The 18,122-nt window shown below is 52.8% G+C and overlaps 1 protein-coding gene across 3 annotated transcripts in view; it reads left to right on the forward strand.

The window, feature by feature from the left end:
• Nucleotides 1-348: 348 nt before the first annotated feature.
• SLC38A10 (solute carrier family 38 member 10) overlaps nt 349-18,122 on the forward strand; it is a 37,347-nt gene continuing 19,573 nt past the window's right edge. For 2 of the 3 annotated variants that reach the window (XM_074847344.1, XM_074847345.1), the window contains exons 1-10: nt 349-589; nt 1,800-1,917; nt 5,411-5,456; nt 7,259-7,352; nt 8,534-8,677; nt 10,403-10,527; nt 13,759-13,861; nt 14,670-14,852; nt 16,775-16,886; nt 17,083-17,189. In XM_074847344.1, coding sequence (XP_074703445.1) covers nt 491-589; nt 1,800-1,917; nt 5,411-5,456; nt 7,259-7,352; nt 8,534-8,677; nt 10,403-10,527; nt 13,759-13,861; nt 14,670-14,852; nt 16,775-16,886; nt 17,083-17,189 — 1,131 coding nt within the window. In that variant the 5' untranslated portion in view covers nt 349-490. Of the gene's footprint in view, nt 590-1,799; nt 1,918-5,410; nt 5,457-7,258; nt 7,353-8,533; nt 8,678-10,402; nt 10,528-10,716; nt 11,112-13,758; nt 13,862-14,669; nt 14,853-16,774; nt 16,887-17,082; nt 17,190-18,122 lie in introns of those variants that run through there. The other variant, XM_074847346.1, reaches the window with a different exon arrangement.

Raw genomic sequence — 18,122 nt, forward strand, 5'->3', positions numbered from 1 at the left:
CCCTGCTGGGGGTTGTGGTGGCCCAAGGGCAGAACTCAGCATTGGGCCTTGTTGAAACTCCCCCAGTTGGCCTCAGCCCGAAGCCCATGTGTGTGCATGTGTGTGTGCATTTGTGCACGTGTGTGCACGCCCCGGGGTGTGTCCGGCTCTCGGGGGTGCCCCCAAGCAGCGGAGGGGGGGGCACAAGACCCCCCGGCTTCGCTCCCGCCCCAGCTCCCCCAGGAGCAGCGAGCACGGTCCGCCAAGGCGGCAGGAGCAGCCCCGCTGGGCGCCGCTCTACCCCGCGCGTCTCGTTGCCCGCCCCCCGCCACTTCCCGGAAGCGCCAGCGGAGCAGCGGAACCCGGAAGTGCCGCTGTGGCCGGTGCCGGGGCCGGGTCGGGGCGGGTCCGGTCCGGCCATGGCGGGGACGGGCGGTTGAGGAGTCAGCGGGGGGCGCGGGTGGCGGCGAGCCAGGCCCGGCGCCGCGGGGACGGCCCCCCCCCCCCTACCATGGCGGCCGCGTCGGGCTCCAACTGGGGCCTGATCATGAACGTGGTGAACAGCATCGTGGGGGTCAGCGTGCTCACCGTGCCCTTCTGCTTCCGGCAGGTGAGCGCTCCGCCGCCCCCGCCGCCGGTCCCCGTACCCCCTCCGTGCTGGGGACGCTTCCCCAGGGCGGCCGGTTGCCCCCTCGTTGCCGTCTCCGGTCGGGTCTGGCGGGGTCGGGCACCGGCGGGTCTCCCCGAACCGAGCGGGGCGGGCGGGGGGGTCCTGCCCGTGTCCCCGGGGCCGGTGAGAGGCGGCGGGGCCCGCCGGTGGTTCCCCGTGGTGGGGAGTGGGGGATGTCGGTCTCTGCTCTTGTCAGCTTCGGGTCCCTGCGAGCTCCTCGGCGCCGCGTCTGCCCCGAGGCCGGGCTCCGGGCGGGAGGCGGGGGGGGTGCGGGCGGAGGCCCCAGCGGCACGTTTGTCCCTGGTCCAAATTCGGGGGCGGGTGGGTCGGTGTTTTGTGGTGGCGAGGGAAGCGCTAAAGGTGGAGATTGGCTGCCTCTTACACCAAACCATGTGGTTTTCTTTGTTGTGAGGTCTTCAGGTAATCATTTCTGACTTTCTTGTGAGTAGAAGGGAAAAAAATTTGATCCATATGATAAATGCGGGTTAGCTCGGAGGTGTCTGCAAACCAGCTGTCGAGCTGTGCCCCCACTCCCCCTCTCCAGGAGCCGCCACCATCCCTACGGCTGCACCAGATTTAAATACAGCAGAAAAAGGGGCAGCTGTGATTAGGATCTGGCACCACTCGTGCCTGTTTAAAGCCACCTGCTTAAAAACTGCCCAGCGTTTAACATCCCCCGCTGCAAACACGCGAACCAGCAAGGCAGCACGGCGCTGGGAGTGAGCTTGGTAGTTAGTTTATGTTATCAAATAGTTGTTATTTAATAAGTTCACAAGAGAGTTTGCACCTTGGGATTAGGACTGGTCTTTGCTCTGTGTGAACCCGCTGAGAGCTGCGGAGAGCACGGGGGGAGCTGTGGAAGTTGTGCTCCACAAACAGCTCCCAGTTCGCTCTTCGGTGCTTAAACTGGTGCAGCTGGAAGCTGTGGGAAACAGGTGGCTGCTCCGCCTTGTCCTTGGGCTGTGGAGAGAGTAAAACCGAGCTCTGCGTCATGTTTCTCTGGGCTGCGCTGAAGCGGAGGGAACTTCCCCTTAAGAGGCAAAAGTGGGGCTGGGGATACGCGAAGGAGCCTGAAGGCGAGCAGGGGCTGGACGCCACGACTGACTTTCCATCTCGCGCTCGTCTTTTCCCCGCTTTTCTCCCGTTTCAGTGTGGCATTGTCCTGGGAGCTCTGCTGCTGATTTTCTGTTCTTGGATGACTCATCAATCCTGCATGTTCCTGGTGAAATCGGCCAATCTCAGCAAGCGCAGGACCTACCCCGGCCTCGGTGAGAATTTTCAGCTCTAGGGCTTGTTTTTTCTTTTTTAACAGCAGTTTTACTTTGACCTCTTTAATTTACAACTTTCATACTGATATTGTTGGAGTCGCAAATGGTTTCTCGATGTAGTTTTCAATTTGTGTTGTTTTCCTCTGTCAGTCTTTCCCCCCCCCCTCCCGCCCCATGTCCCCAGGGGAACGTGAGGGTTTAATTCTGCTCTTGACAGTGAAGTTAATAGGCGCAGAATTGTTTTGACTCTGCAGGGCAGGGGAGGAGATGCAGCACTGACTGATCAAAACCCAAGTTTTCGGGAGCTGGCGTAGTGGGTGTCTGGTGTAAATTATTGGTCTCGGCACGAAAGCCGCGAGCTTCCCCACCCAGTGTGCTGCCGAGGACATCGGGTTCTGCCAGCGGAGAGCCTGGCATGGAGCTCGGGCTGCCTGGATCTGAGCTGTGTGTGCGTTTATGGCAGAGCAGAGAGGAAACAGCGCGCGAGGTTTCCAAGTGGTCAAGAAAATAAAAACATCTGCAAGATTCATGTGTGGGTTTTTGGCAGAGCCTGCCAGCCCTCTTCCTCGGAGATCGTCGCCTCTGCGCTGGCGCCAGGGTTGGCCTCTGCTTGTGACCTCTCTTCTGATTCTGACCGACTTGGGGGGTAGGAGGAGGTGGTCGGGTTCCAGTCCTCTCCATCGGCATGTAAAATGACGGGAAAAGTTGCCTTTTACACAGTTTCCCTTATTTCTCAGGGGGAGGAGGGAGTTGGCTGGCATTGCCCTTGGTAAAAGAGCTGAAGAAACGCACGGCTCGCTCGCCGACCGTGCTGTTGACAGATGGGTTTCCTCCATCCTCGGAGTGCCCGGGGTGCTGCTGCTGGGCCGCACGTCTTGGCTTCTGCCAAGTTATATCTGCTAGCAACTGAAAAGATCAAGAAGTTCCGTGGTCTCGAAGGTTGCGCCTGTGATGCTGGAGGGAACGGGGAGCCCCCAGGTAGCGTCTGACTTGTCCCCGCCGCTCCCAGCCCAGCTGCCCGCGTTGCCTCTCCCTGCCCCCTCACAACACGCCTTTGTGTGCCGCTTCCCCGAAGTACAGAGAGTCCCCTCCACCTTGGAGCGTCTCCCGGGAAGAAGGGATCCTCTGCGCTCTCTGAAGCCAAGGGCCTCGAATACACAGAGGGCCAGTAATGCTTCTAAACTTCCTGGCACGCAAACGCTGGCGCTGAAAGAAATGCCTCTGCTCCCTCCGTCTGCCCTGGGAGAGGTGCCACCGGGGAGGGACGGCCCTGGGAGGAAAGGCAGCGCTCCTATAGTGCATCCTAATGCATTAAGGTTGAGCAGCTCCACACAGACAGCCTTTGTCACCGTGGGCTTGTGCCCTGGTACATCTGCGAGAGATCCTGGCAGCCCCTTGCAGCTGATTCTGTGGGAGGCTTTGGCAGGGCTGAGAGATGTAAGAAAGTTTTGCAAATTAACTTCAGTCAGCCAGTCCCTTCCGGAGGAACATTGAGAGCGATCGTTACAGCTACAAAAGAGCCAGGGTTGTAACAGGCTGATATCTAGCCCAGACGCCTTCGCTCGGCAGCGCTCTGTGCCTCAAGGGGTTGGGTTATTAAAACTATTTTGCTCTTCACCGCTGTTCTCCCGCACTGCGTGGAAGGGAAGGGCCTCGGATGGAAGCGGGGTGCAGTTCCCGGGCAGCCTTTAACCGGGAGATGAGTTAATGCCTCCCCTCAGAGCTGCTGAGAGGGGCCTGGGCTGTTGCAGACTGCCTGTGCCGGGTGCCCACCCCATCAGCAGCACGCTGCACCCCTGGGAGCAGCTCGGCTCCGCTCCCTGCAGAGAAAAGTGCTCAAATATGGGTTGCCCGTTCTAGTAACCACTTGGTTCAAAAGGGCTTCTCTAATTACCGAGCAGATTCAGCCCTGCCCAGCTTGTTAGCCAGCTAGAGATCCCATTCCGAAGATGCTCGACTGGACAATTTATTTTAGAGTCATCATCTCCTTCCTCCTTGAGAAGATAAAGGATCTAATTTTTTCCAGTGTCCCAGATGGGGACATCTGGTGTAACGTTTGAAGGCTTGTTCTCGTTAGAACATCACTTACAGCCCAGGAGACCGGTTGTTTCTCAGCGTTTCTCCGCGTCTCCGGCCCCAGCTGTAGCTGTTACCGGGAGGCACCTACCTCTGTGCGCGGAGCGAAGAGGGAGCTGGCGGGAGCAGCGCAGCCCGGCTGGAGGCTGGCTCCTTAGTGACCCACTCTCCAGGAGGGATGTTTTCCTCTTGCTGGTTCCTCTCTCTCTCATCCCTGGCCCTTTGGCTGTGTGACCGAACCCCCCGAGGGCTGTTGCCTTTTCCCCTCATCCTCACGAGTTCCCAAACGAGGTGAGAGCTGGAGGCCGAAGCGGCGCGGCCGCTCTCCGCGCTCGGGCAATGTGCCTGGTGGCGGCTGTTCCACCCGGTCTGTCACCGAGCCATTGGCTATTTTCGGTGCTACCCCACATAACAGCTCCGGTTTATTTTTTTGCTGTGGGTCTCCTGCCATACTTTTTTCTCATTCTGTGGGAGAACATCTTGTTTCCTTAATTTTTAGCTCAAGCAGAGTCCAAAGAAATCAGAGTTTGTAAGTTCATATTTAAAATAGCAGGAGATGCTTCCAGAAGCGAATAAAGTTTGTTTTCTGGCGGCCTCCAGGAATGTGTGCTGTACCTTGAGAGAAGACAAAGGGGCGTCCAGGGTGGTGGTTTGCATGTTGGGCCTCTGCAGTTAAAGACCGACAGCATCGGGCGATGTGGTCGGTGCTTGGAACAGGAGGTCTCAATTCCCATTCTACCCAGTAAGATCTAAAAATACAAGCGGAGTTTTCTTGGCATTTTCTTTTTAAGAAAAAACACAATGATTTAAAGAGTACTGATCATTTTCTGCTACAAGTATGGGAGGGAGGAAAAAAAAAAAAAAAGTCTCTTGGCAGCAGCCCTTTGGTGTGGGTTGTGAGTACTGGGTATTCTGGGTATGGGATTGAACGTTCTGGGCACCATCTCAGATCTCCCATCCAGCAACGTCAGGCGGTTCAGTTATAGTGGGAAGATAAAAATAAAAATGAGAGTTTGATTGAAATTTTGCACTGCAGTAACTTTTTGCCACACAGCATCTTATACATGCATATTTTCTCTTCCGCGCTGACTTTCTTTTAATGGTTGCCATGTGTGACTGCTACTTCACACCACTTTTTTTTTTTTTTTTAAATAGAGGAAGAAAAAAAAAAAGAACCTGCTTTCTATCTTTTCCTCATCTTTGTTCCTGTCTTATGTGGTTTTCAATTTTCAGAGGGCATGTCTGAAAAGGAAAGTGGGAGGGCGGGCAAGGGAAACAGCCCCAAAACACAACACCGGTGGGTTCCTGCTGCACTGCCCTTTGTCACTATTATTGTTTAATTTCACACTGACGCGTGTGCCACGTCCTGGACCTTTCTTTGACTAACGACAACTTTTTTTTTTTCCTCTTATGCCAGCGTTTCATGCCTATGGAAAAGCAGGGAAAATGTTGGTGGAAACAAGGTAATCTGCTACTTATTTAAAGCTTGACTAGTTTGGTTTTCTTTAATGAAAATTACTGCTCTGTAGCATTTTGTGGCCTTGCTGCGCTCTCGTTTCTTACCCTCCTGCCTCCTCTGGTCTCGGAAGCCTTCCTTGCCACCTCCAACTTGAACAGGAGCGTAAGTGAGATCCCCTGAGCGCAGCTCGCAGGTGTTGCCTTCAGCATATCCCCCCCCCCCGTTCCTGCGTGGAGACAGGAGCGCCTTCCAGACAGTGGGAGCACAGAAGTCGGGCGATGAACTCATCTCCCGCTCTGCTGCGTGTGCTGTGAAATCATGGGCATGTCACTTGTGGCCGTTTTCCAGGGGTGAAATCCCTGCCAAGAGTGCCGTGAGTGAGTGGGAGGGAGAGCGTTCAGTACCTCGGATCCACCCTTTAGCTGCTCCGGTCCTGCCCGCCGCTCGCAGCGGGCGCTGCCTTCCTCCGCGAGACGCCGGGCGGGAGGAGATGCCTTGCGGGGGAAATCCTGTCTCCGTTTCAGGACAGAGCCCGGTGCCTCGCGTGACCCCAGTGCAAGCAGACCCCACTCCGTGGGTCTCGTGGTGGGTGCTGGGACGTCATTACAGCACTGCTTTTTCCAGCAGAGATTCTTTGGTGGAGGCGTCTTGAGCCCCGGCCAGTCAGTGGTGCTGGCTCCTTCCCTCTTCCCAGCTGCAAACTGCTGCACAACACTAAAAATACACAGAATATTTCTCAGATGTTACTTCTCCGTGCAAGCAGTTGCTGTAATTGCCACAGGGATGTTATATAATTGGAACTGGGAGGGAAAGTGGTCCGTGCAATCATGAATGGGAGGAGAAGCAGCTCATAAGACAATCTTTTCATTAAAGTGTGGTCCTTTTTGTGGAAAGAAGTTTGAGAGCTGATTTGGTATCGAGGCTTTCATGGTAGGCCCCTGCTGCGGGGCGTGGGGCCGAGAGAACCTCTTGCCGATTCTTTTAAATGTTTTTGCCAAGAAATAAAGGAGTTCTTGCCATCTCCAAGGTTTGTTTTTTTTTTTTCTGTGGCTCCAAACAGCCGTTCAACCCATAAATGGGTTGTTACCAGAACAGTATTTCTAGCCAAGATGTTCGGTGTGGATGGAGGTTCTCTGTTATTTATTTTGCTAGGGTTGAATGCAGAACTGGTGGCCCTTCACGAGCCTGAGGATAAAAGTGTGGTCCTCCCCTTCCGCACCAGTAGCGATGGGCAGCCTGGTCGTACAGCTCTGAGCGCGAGCTCTATCCCTGTAGACAGAAAACCTACTTTACTGCTGGTTGCCAAACGCATTTTCAGTGTAGCTGCAGCAAAATCTGGGGCTTGTCTCCACTGTGACTTGCCAGAAGGTTGTGTCAGAGGGTGGATGTACGCTGAAGCGAGGCACGCTGAGGCTGCTCTACCTCTGAACATGAGTGAGCGACTGCACGAGGGTTTAAGTCACTTTAAATGAACCTTTTAGCTGTTTAACTCTTCTGTGTGTTCCTTAGTAAACGGGGGGTGCAGCAGGGCCCTGACTAATCGTCGGCTGCTGCGGTTGTGCGTAGGGCGGTGCCCTTGAGACCTTGCTACTAAACTTTTTGTCTTAATCCTTCACCGTCAGCTGCAGTGGATGTGGGATGTCTCTTGCTCCCAGAGCAAGGTAGCCTCAGCCTTAAGCCTCGTCCTCTCGTGAGGGCTGTGCAGAGGTCAGATCCGCTGGGAACGCGCGTGCCCGGGAGCAGGACCCGCGTGCCAGGGTTGCTGCTCCAGCTTCCTAACCTGGGTGCGTTTTGTTGGTTTTGCAGCATGATTGGGCTGATGCTGGGAACTTGCATTGCTTTCTATGTCGTCATTGGTGATTTGGGGTCCAACTTCTTTGCCCGGCTGCTTGGATTTCAGGTAAATAAATCCGCGGTGGCAGTTCCTGCCGTAGATACGTCAGAGAGCGTCCTGCCTTAGCAGCGTGCTCAGCACCCTGCGAGGCGCCCGGGGGTCACCTCGTGGTGAGCTTTAATGGCACGCCTCGTGCACGGAGCGTTGAGCTCTGTGAAGTCCTGGAAGCCCAGACATATGGCAAACAATCCGATGTGTAAAACCTCCAATAAGGCACTTCCAACAAAGAAATTCTTTTTAACTTGGTCTCTATTAATTCTGGAGCAGATTCCTGGAGGAGATGATATTTCCTGTCTTAATTCCTTCCCCAACGAGCAGTGACAGACTGTTCCTCTGTCTGAGCTCTCGCCTCCTTGCAGCCCTCTAGTTCAAGAGGGGTTTTTGTCCCATCCCTTGCTGTTTTGGTGGCCAAAGTTACCATGTGCCTGCCTCCTCTTTAAGATAAAATAATCTGTGCGCCGAGCCCGGTGCTGGCTCAAGGCGCGTGGTGGCAGGGGGTGCTCCTCGTGGGCAGGAGGCTCTCACTGCTCTTCCTGGAGAGCTGTGAGCACCAGCACTCGGAGCCGGCGCGAGGGCTGTGCTAGGAAGCAAAATGGACATGTGGAAAGGTTTTTGGCGGGGCTGTTATCTGCTCCTCCTGATGCTGCTAAGCTCCGATTAAGGGACTGTGAAGTTAAAAAGGCGCGTTGTGGCTGCAGCCAAATTAGGTATTAAATATTTCCAAGCATTTCAGAGTGTTCTGCTATAATAAATACCAATGTGAGGTTTTGATTAATTTTCTGGATCAGAATTTTCAAGCCTTCAATCTCTTGTCTCCCAAGTAAGTTTAGTTTTTATTTAATTGCATGAACATACCTAAATAGCTTGTGCTGGATTAGCGTTTAAACACCCCCCCCCCCCCCCAATACTTCCCCTTCAGCACGGACCTGTCACGCACTGTGTAGAGCAACAGTGGCACCCAGTGACTGCATAAGCTAATCACAGACCTAGCCAAAGGAATGGCAAGCTTTCAGCATCAAATCTTTAAATACCGATAAAAGCAGAATTTCACACTAGAAATCTGTCCTGGCTTTGCGTTGTTTCTCACTCTGGAAAAGTTAAGCATGTCGGGGAGTTACTTTACTGATTTGGGGGGGTGTTTTGAGTATCCTCCGCGCTCCAGTTCTTTATGCAGGTCCCTTTTCCAGGTGTCGGGCAGTTTCCGGATAGTCCTGCTCTTCGCCGTCTCCCTGTGCATTGTACTTCCCCTGAGCCTCCAGAGGAACATGATGGCCTCCATACAGTCCTTCAGTGCCATGGCTCTCATCTTTTACACCGTCTTCATGTTCGTGGTGGGTATCGACGCTGGGAATGCTGTTTTCCTATTGTTTCCACACAGATGTTCCCGCTGGGACAGCCTGCAGGTGCAAGCCTCAAGTTTAAAACGTCCTTCCTGATAATTAGTGCTGCTGATGTCGGGCATAACGAGTGGTGTGGGTGCCCGTGCTCTTGAGCTGGCGAGGTACAGACGGTACAAACTGGCCGGTGGGTCTGTAAGCTATTACACATGCTAGGGACTGTGGTGGCACAAATAATAATAAACCACAATTCGAGTTGTGGTTTATTCTGCTTGTTGGTGTCTTATAATTTAGGGCTCTGAACTTGGAATCAAAGGAGGGAAGATGTGGGGCAGAGTGCCTGGAAGCAGAAGGACTTTCATCATGCGTTAGTGTTTTGCCTTGAAAACCTCAGTGCTTCTAATCTGTAGGGGGAAGGCAGCTCTCGTTAAGAACTCAAGCATATATTTTGCAAGCTTTTTTGCAGCTGAAGCTTAATGTCTTTCAGGCTGCAAGTAATTTTATTTGTTAGACACCAACGCTTCTGTTTTTCCAGCGTTGAAAGCTTCGTGAAGTCCTAAGTCTGGTATTTGGGCCTGTACTTGTTCTTAGATATTGCTAGAAAAGTTTTTCTCCACTGAGATGAATGGATTCTTGACCGTTCCGATTAAGCAGAGTAAGCTGAGAGTTACCTAAAGCTGGCCCTGTTTGGCTTGGCCAAGCCCCATTGTATGGCACCATTTACTGAGGGGCGGAGACTTTCACTTGCTCTTTAATGACTTCAAGTTTCGCCTCATGGATGTGGAGCCCCAGCCCCATCTCTCCCAAATTTCAGGACTGGAAGAGCTGAAACAAAAGGAAGAAAAGGGAGGTGGGGAAATTCTTTCTGCTTAACTTTTTTGAGTAGGTTGTGCTGGGTCACACTTCTGAGCTTGCCTCTGCAAGGAGGCTGGAGACTGTAAATGAGTGTTTTACAAAACTGCCGTGTTCCAGGAGCTGTGCCTTTAAGAAAACCACAACATTTCATGAGAGTTGGCTGCACTAAAACATAATCTCTGGGGATTAGAAAACCCCCATTCAGGCGATATTATAAACAGGCATTCAGACATATTTACCTTCTGTTTCCTGTGCAACCCAATGCCTGCCAGTTTCCCTGTCAGTGGCAAAAGAGCTCCCTGGCCTCCTCTGGGTGCCTCACTCCCCCTGTTTTCATGAAGTTTATCCTTGTCTTTGCTGAGCTGGTGGTGTTGAATGGCTCTGGAGTAGCAGCGTGCAGGTGGGGTCCTGTTTTAGAAACCTTTGTCTCCACTGAAAAAGGATTCTCCGAGGCAAATGTCGCTTCCCGTTTGGATTTAAAAACGTGTTTAAAAGAGTGCAAAAGAAATTGCTGGGAACAATAATTCTCCCAGTTAAATGTGTCAGCGGAAATTGTTCCACCCTGGTGCGCGCTATGATGTCTGATGGCATCAAACAAGGGGAGAATGTCATAGATCTTTTAAAATACACCCCAGGATCCTTGGTGGCAAGGGGCCCTTGGAGGCTGCTGGGAGCTTTCAAAAAGTGTGTGGGAGGGGTGGGGAGCTGGGGAATTTGACTAACAGAGATCGGGCTGTGGTAGGCAGCCTAAGCTGTTCCTCGCAGAGCTGCCACATGCCTCCTTTCATCCCAGCGCTGGCGTTACTGCTGCCGTGAAGTTGTTTGGGGTTGGATCTTAACCCCTTTTCTTTCTCTTGGCTACAGATTGTGCTGTCGTCCTTCAAGCACGGCCTCTTCGGCGGGCAGTGGCTGCAGCGAGTTAGTTACACTCGTTGGGAGGGCATTTTCCGCTGCATCCCCATCTTTGGCATGTCTTTTGCCTGTCAGTCGTAAGTACCTGCTGTTCCCACTTCTGGCAGTTGTGGTGCGCGATGAGTTTTTGTGAGGGCAGAGGGTCATGAGGATCTGCAAGGGATAGATACCATCTGTTTTCCTATTTTATTTTAATCAAAATATTTTACAGCCCACTGAAGTACAGCATCTCATTCAGTTGTGACCCTTTTGTTACCTAGGTGGAGGAGGGAGTTATATTTCACTGGGGAGTTATTGTACTCGAGCAACACAAGATCACTTGGGCCAAACAGATCCGCGGTGTAATGCACGTTGCTTCTGGTACAGCTGCATAAGCGATGAATTTCCCCCGTTTTGAAGGGAATGATTTAGTACCAGGGAGGGCAGCGGGGTTGTGTTGCCCCCCCCACAGGGTAGCGGACACTCGTGGCTGCTCTCTGCTTCCCCAAATTTCTTTGAGGGTACTGAGAAGATCGCACGGTCGTTGACTTTGGAGAGTTGTTCGCGCGTTTCCAGTTACCTGCTTTTAATGAGGGTTTCCGTTGGCACGGGGAAGGACGTGACGGCAGACCAGGCTATTTGCACGTTCCGAGCAGCGTTACCTTCGGCACCAAAACGGCAAGTGAGCAATACGTGCCTGGCCAGAATAGTAACAGACTTTAAATAGAAGTCTAAATCCAAATGTGGACACGGAAAAGACCATCCTCATTTGGAAGGCTGGCAGAGTCGGGCTTTCCCCCCTGTAGTTCTAGCAAATGGGTAGCATGCCAACAGTAAATGAATGTGACAGATAAAATTTGTTCAGACTGCTGTGTTTACACCCACACGCAAGATCCAAATCATCATTTTCCACTTATCGGCTCTCTTGGCAGCTCGGTTCCTACCCGAACACGCTCCAGTCTTGCTGTTTAATGTCTCCATTACAACTGGCGAAGGGAGTTGTATTCTTTTACAGCTTTACCTTGTTAACATTTTAGAGTTTTTAAATTCCTTTTTTTTTTTTTTTTTTTTCCTTACGGTAGCCACACAGCACCCAGCACAATTTTGCTGGGAGTTGGACATGCAGGGAAATCATTTGGTCTGGACCAGTGTGCATGTACCTAAATATAGGCTCCATTACAGCACTTACGTGGCAAGCTGAACCTAAAACTATGCATTTTTTTCCAAGCATCAGGGCATTACGCTGTCCCCAGCCCCAGCAATCTTTACAAGCATGTTATTCTCAGCTAGTTAGGTTTAATTTTGCTAACCCTGGAATCACCTGTTTAAAAAACAAATTAACAGAAAGCAGAAATCCTTTTCCTTCAGCACGTAAATGCAGCATACAGTAAGGATAAATAAATGCACTATTATTCTAGCTTGAAAAACTTGACCCTGCTTTACTTGTGAGTTCAATACCCTCTGCTCTTTAAAAGCTACCCTGTTGTTGCTGAAGTTGCAAAGTAGGTCGCTCCTCTGCAGTTATGTAGTGTGGAAGTTTGCTGGGGAGCTGGAGCGCGAGGACTCCAGGGTTCCCTCTGCTGCAGCCTCCTTGCGTGACCTTGGTCAAGTCACTGAACCCTCTAATTAAAGAGGAGTCAGTAGAGCTTTCCAGGAGAAAACTTCTGATTTCTGGAGGTGGCTATTCTGGTGCAGAGGGATGCAAAAATGCTGAAATCACAGGGATAATGGAAGTCAGGGGGCTGTTTGTTGCCTCTGTGAGCGTCAGGTGCCTGCTGGCCGCGTCAGGGCTGTGCTGGGAGAGCCGCTGCGAGGTGGTTCCTGCAGCGAAGGGGAAGAACAGCCGCTCCGAGGTAGCTCTGGCCATCTCTGGAGCAAGGCTGCTTTCTCCGAGGCTGCTTGTGCTGACTTGTCAGCACAGGAGGAACCATCTGCTTGTGCCTTCTTTGAGGCGCACAGATAACGCGGGGAAGGCTCCCTGATCCTTCGCTGGCCTTCAGTGTGGTCATTCTGCTTAAAAATAAACCCCGGGCCTCTCAGGACACGCTGCCTGTTGCATGTTTCTTGTCCTCTTGCTCTGCTTTGAGAGGTGGTGACAGTCAGGAGGGCCCGGCAGCATGTCGTGGGGGCTTGAGGGACATCGTGCTGGTCCTCCAAACCCATGTTGAGCAAACGGCTGTCGATAGGCCATGGCGGGAGGTGCAGCTGGACGTCGGGTGGCACTTCCCGCCGCGTCACTGCCGTTGCTCCTGCACTAACACGAACCTGGCCTGGCTGTGCCGCCCCACACACTGCACAGCCTCTTCGCTTCCCTCCTCCTCCTTCCTGGGCCCGGCTGTTTGGCTGGTCCCCTTCCCCTCGTGGGGCTGAGGTCCGGGACGTGGTTAATCTATCGGAGGTCGCTGCGTTGAGGGAGGGATCCGAAATGGAGAGGCTCCTGGAGAAGCTGGTCTGCTCGCTCCCTGCAGTCGGGCTCCTGCGAGCTGATGTGCTCGGCTTCCTTTGTGTGGAACCGTGTGACGTTAAGGGATTAAGGGTTAAGGATTTTTCTGCTTGGCCTCAGCTTGACACACTTTCTGTTAATGGCTTTGTGCCCGCTGGAGCTGGGGATACCCCCTTCCCATCTAACTGGGTGCTCCCCCCCTTCTCGCGAGAGTTACTTCAGTAACATGAAACCAGGATGTAGCTGCTTGAATTAAAGTAACAAGAGGTTAATGAGTTGCTAAAATATGCACCTGATGTCAAAAAGTACATTCCCCAGGCTTTCGAAGTCTGTAAATACCCCAAATCCCGTCTAATTGGTGCTTTCGATGAACTGAGCTCCAGCAGCAGCGCTGAAATATGACAGGCGCTGCATTTCGTTTTGTTTGTTTAACTTTTCTTTTAGACAGTGTGATGCTCTAACCTTCTTCCTGCTTTTACTCTGTAAACACTGCGTTGCTTTAATTATCAGCGCAGAGAGCTCCAAGAACAATAATCTCCAATGGCCTGGCCCGGTGCCACTGGTGTTTCACTGGAACAAACGGTCATTCATTTTGCAACACTTTTGAACCAAAATGTTTACATCACACGTTGAGCTCCACGTGGTGGGGTGGGGAGAACAGGAATATTTTTGCAACACTTAAAGTTATGAGTGCTCTGAAATCTCTTGGCATTAGCAATATAAATTGTGGAATAGCAGCGAGTGTTTATGCTCCATAGGGGGAAGGTGTCAGGGATTCTTTGCTGCTGGGCTGAGGCAGCAAACGTGCTGGAGTTGGGGTTTTTCTCTCTCTCTGCAGAAGGTTTCCTTAAATAATTTACTCTTTTTTTTTTTTTTTTTTTTACAGTCAGGTCTTGCCTACCTATGATAGCTTGGATGAGCCGTCTGTTAAAATCATGAGCTCCATATTTGCTTCCTCCCTACACGTGGTCACCACCTTTTACATTACGGTAAGAAACTTCCCCTTCTCTTTCCTTGCCAGAAGTCACGCTCTGGAGGGGCAACAGGGATGATGATTAATCTTCAGTTGGAGCTGCTTTCTGCTTATCTGTATTTATTCTGAAAGATAAGTCATTTTGCTGAAAGCAAAATTAGATGGGAGATGATGAACCGAACAGTGCAGGAGGCGTTTGGAGAGTCCAGATTTTCCACGTGGCACGTTTCCTTGGGGGGAGGCAGAGTGGAGACCCAGCTCCTCCATGCACGTCAGCCTGCTGTCTGCCTTCCAGGGCCCAGCCTGGAGCTGGAGGTGCTCCCTGCAGTTTAGGAGAGCTTCTTTCAGCCTGTTGCAGTTGGAAAGATGTGAAGGAAGCTGTGCCTCGTAAAGCACCAGTTAATGAAAACGAGTTAATAGTTCCTGAGAAGAGCCTTGCCCTGTGAGCTAGGCTGCTGTGGGGAGTTGTGACGGCTCCTCCTCCGTTGGGCCTGGCAGCCAGCAGAGCGTCGCTGCTCTGTGTCACGGGCAGTGGCAGCGTTCCCTCGCTGTGACATCCTCCGTGAAAGCCTCCTGTATTTGCTGAGAAACTTGCCTCTGCTTTTAGGAAGGTCCTGCTATTCGTTAAGTGCCTGTCTCAACTTTTGGGGGTGCTGCAGCTGGGGCTGCTGGCCGGTTGCCTGTGGAGGTGGCCCCACGCTGGCTCCTTGGCTGGCTGGTCCAACCTCATGGCGGGTCCCTGTCCTCAACCCTTTTGTAAAGAGCAGCTGTGAACGTGCCTTGGAACCAAACGCCACCCCTTCACCTCCCCTCTTGCCGGACAGGTCGGCTTCTTTGGCTACGTGAGTTACACTGAAGCCATTGCCGGGAACGTCCTCATGAATTTCCCTTCCAACCTGGTGACGGAGATGATTCGAGTGGGGTTCATGATGTCGGTAGCTGTGGGGTTTCCCATGATGATCCTTCCGTGCAGGCAGGCGCTGAACACCCTTCTCTTTGAGCAGCAGGTAAGATCCTCTTGTGTGGCCTCTTGCTGGCTGCCTTGGTGTGCACCTTTGAAACTGGCTTTTTGAAGGGCTGCTGTCACTCTTTGGCTTCTGCTGCTGACCCGGGTGACAAACGTGGGTCTGTGAGACTCCGTTGACAACTGCGTGTTTCCGACTCGTGGTAGGTACTCGCTATCCAGAGGGACGAACCCTCAACTCACAGTGAAACCAGAAGCACCTGCTGTGTGGTAACGGTGCAGCAGGAGGCCTGGGGCAAATCCTGCTCTGCAGAACGGTTAATCTCTGGTACTTTGAGGTTCTTGTCCTCTCTGCCGAGGAATTTCGTGGGCAGAAGTGCTGGAGCTGTGAGCCTGAGGCCTGCTACTGCTCTGCTGTGCCCCGAGCCCCGTGGCTGTGACTTCCCTGCTCCGCTGGGGATTTCGGCTCTTGCGCAGAAGTGTTACACAGTTCAGAGCCGAGGTGGTTCTCCCCCTCAGAAAGAGGGAGAAATGTGCTTTTGGAAACAGAGGAGCCTCCTTATTTCCTGCTGCTCCAGCTGGCATCCTTTTGCTGGCCAACTCGATCTTGCTTTGCATTTAGCTCAGGCTTCTGTTCCTGGCCTCAGAGCCCAGCCCAGCCTCGTTTCTTCTTCCTTCTCTGTGTGCCTGCTCATTTCTGCTCTTTTATTATTATTCTCGTCCTTGCACCTTTGTCAGTAGCCGCCTGAGCCGCCTTATCCCCTCGGGGTTCAGATGTCCCCTTCCTCCGGTGCCTCCCCTGGCTGTTTGGTGCCGCTCTGGGGCAGAAGCACGCGGTGGAACACAGCCCTCTCCCACACGTTCACCTTTCCCAGGGTCAGATCTTCAGACAGCCTTTGTGACTATAGTTGGTCTGTCTGATTTAGACTGTAAGTCCCTTGTGGCAGTAGCGTGTTCTCCTCTGTGTATTGTACGGCACTAAGCATGCCGATGGTATTCAGTAAATAACAGTAAGAGATTGTGGGAATGTTCTGAGGCCTTTGTGTATCTGCATAAATAGAAACCTCTTAGGGCAGGAAATAAAACTTGAGCAATTTATAGCTCTAAATCCTGCCACTTCTGCCTGTGAGAAGCCCCCAGCTCTTTTCTCACGTCGGGAGGGCCTGAGGATGGGGGAAGACGATCAGTGAAAGCCAGTGGGTGTAGAGGAGTAAGCGCTGGAGACACTTGGGAAGACTTTGGTTCCCGCCTGGGCTCAGTTTGTTGCTCTTTGGGCTCTGAACCTGCCATTTTGCTTTTCTCTCCCATCTGTGCAGCCCAGAGAGCGGGGATCCGCAGGTTCTCCAGGGAATGTGGGTTCGCTAGGTCCTCTGCCTTCCGCATCTCCCGCTCGGAGGGCGCGGACGGGAAGCGGAGGGCAACTGGAAACCCTCCAGGATCGGCAGCTCCCATCCCCGTCTCTGCCGTTTAGCTGGGGTGTCTTCCGACAGGTTGGAGGAGCTGGTACATGTGTTGTAACGTGGCGGGAGTAGCCCCACTCCCGGAGGTGTCGGGGGACACCTCGCCATAGCAAAACCAGAGCTCTTCCCCCTGTGACCATTCTCCCTCCTGCCTTCCTTTCTCATGCCCTTGGCCTTGGGGCTGCTCGCCGAGGCTGGGCGGCTGCGGCGCTGGCACGGGGACTGGGACACAGCTGTGTGGTTCACATCTGGGGCAGGATGGAACTGGCAGCTTTGGCTCTGTGCCCCCTGTCACTCTTGTTTCGAAGGTTCAAATGCAGTTGCGTATTAAAACTGCTCAACCGTGTCTAACTGCCCCCCCCACCCCCACAGCATTCACCTCCGCGGAGACCATAGCGTGGAGGTGATGAAGCTGCTGGAGCCTGCTGGGGTAATTGCTTAGGGGCCACGGGGTCGTGATGCAGGAGCTAAACTCATTCTCCCCCTCCTGCCCTTTCTCTTCCAGCAAAAAGATGGCACCTTTGCCGCCGGGGGTTACATGCCCCCGCTTCGGTTTAAAGCCCTGACGTTGGCTGTTGTGTTTGGAACCATGGTAGGAGGCATCATGATCCCGAACGGTGAGCGAGGGGTTGGGACCGAGGGCTGGTTGCTTGGTGGTTTTTCTCTGGTCTCTTTTATTTGCTTTTCTGGGTGGGATGGCCAGGCTCGCTGGGCTCGTGCCCCAGCCTGCCCGCGGGCTCAGCCAGCTGCCACGTGCTGCTGCTCTGGCAGTCCTGGAAGGGGCCTTTGCTGACTTCTCTTCTTCTTTGCCAGTGGAAACAGTCCTGGGCCTGACAGGTGCTACGATGGGAAGCCTCATTTGTTTTATCTGCCCGGCTCTTATTTACAAGAAGATCCACAAGAATGCACTTTGTTCACAGGTCAGTGCTGATGCTGCTTGACATCCCCCCTAAGCCCTCTGCAGAGCCTGGGAACGTAGTTAATTTGACTGCAGCGTAGAAACCGCTCAGCACCTCCTCCAGCCTCCCCCTCCAGTCTGCCCAGTACAAGTGGGAGCTGTTCTGGTCGGCTGCTCTGAGCAGTGGGCACGCAGACAGCAGCGGAGGAGGTGCTGGCCCGGTGCATGGCCTGCCCCGTGCTGGAACGCCAGCTCTTTTTGTCCTTCCAGCAGCAAGCGAAACATTCATTTGGTACAAAAAATGCTGCTTCCACCCCGCCTTCTGGTGGGCGTCGGGTTCTCTATCTGCAGAATGGGAAATCCAGGCAGCCTATAAAACCTTAACGGGCCTTACATCCCAACCTGCCCGGGCTGGGTAAAATAAACACGGTTTCTCAGCGATGCGGTTCTTGCTGCTGACCCTCAGCTTTCTGGTTTCAACCAAAATAATAATAAAAAGGAACACACACATAGAGGTGTTGCTTCAGGAATTGATCTTTAAAAAATTGGGGTCGTTCAGAGGCTGTAAGAAGTTTAGCTTTTCCTTTTGCTCCAGTTTGAATTGGCCTCCTCGGGGACTGAAACAAAGTGGCTCTTTGCTGGGCTTGATCTCTCTGCTCCTGCAAAGACTCTGCTTTTGTGGGGCTAAAATTAACAGGTTTTGTTTTTTTCTAACAATAACTTAATCCACTGCCTTTTAGCAGGCCTCTGCCCCCGTGTTACCAGGCACGACAGTGCTGGGCTGGGAATAAGGTTTTGGGCAAACTGCAGAGTCAGCAGGGGGAGAGCATGACATTTTTGTGGGTCCTACAGAACTAATGGCTTTTTCTGTGTTTAATGACTTGTGGGTTTGCAAACGTACATGAAGTTTTTAAGCAGGGTGTATTTTTTTTCTTTCCCCGTGCTTTCTCTGACA

This window comes from Strix aluco, chromosome 21, assembly GCF_031877795.1.
Source record: "Strix aluco isolate bStrAlu1 chromosome 21, bStrAlu1.hap1, whole genome shotgun sequence".
Classification (NCBI taxonomy): Eukaryota; Metazoa; Chordata; class Aves; order Strigiformes; family Strigidae; genus Strix; species Strix aluco.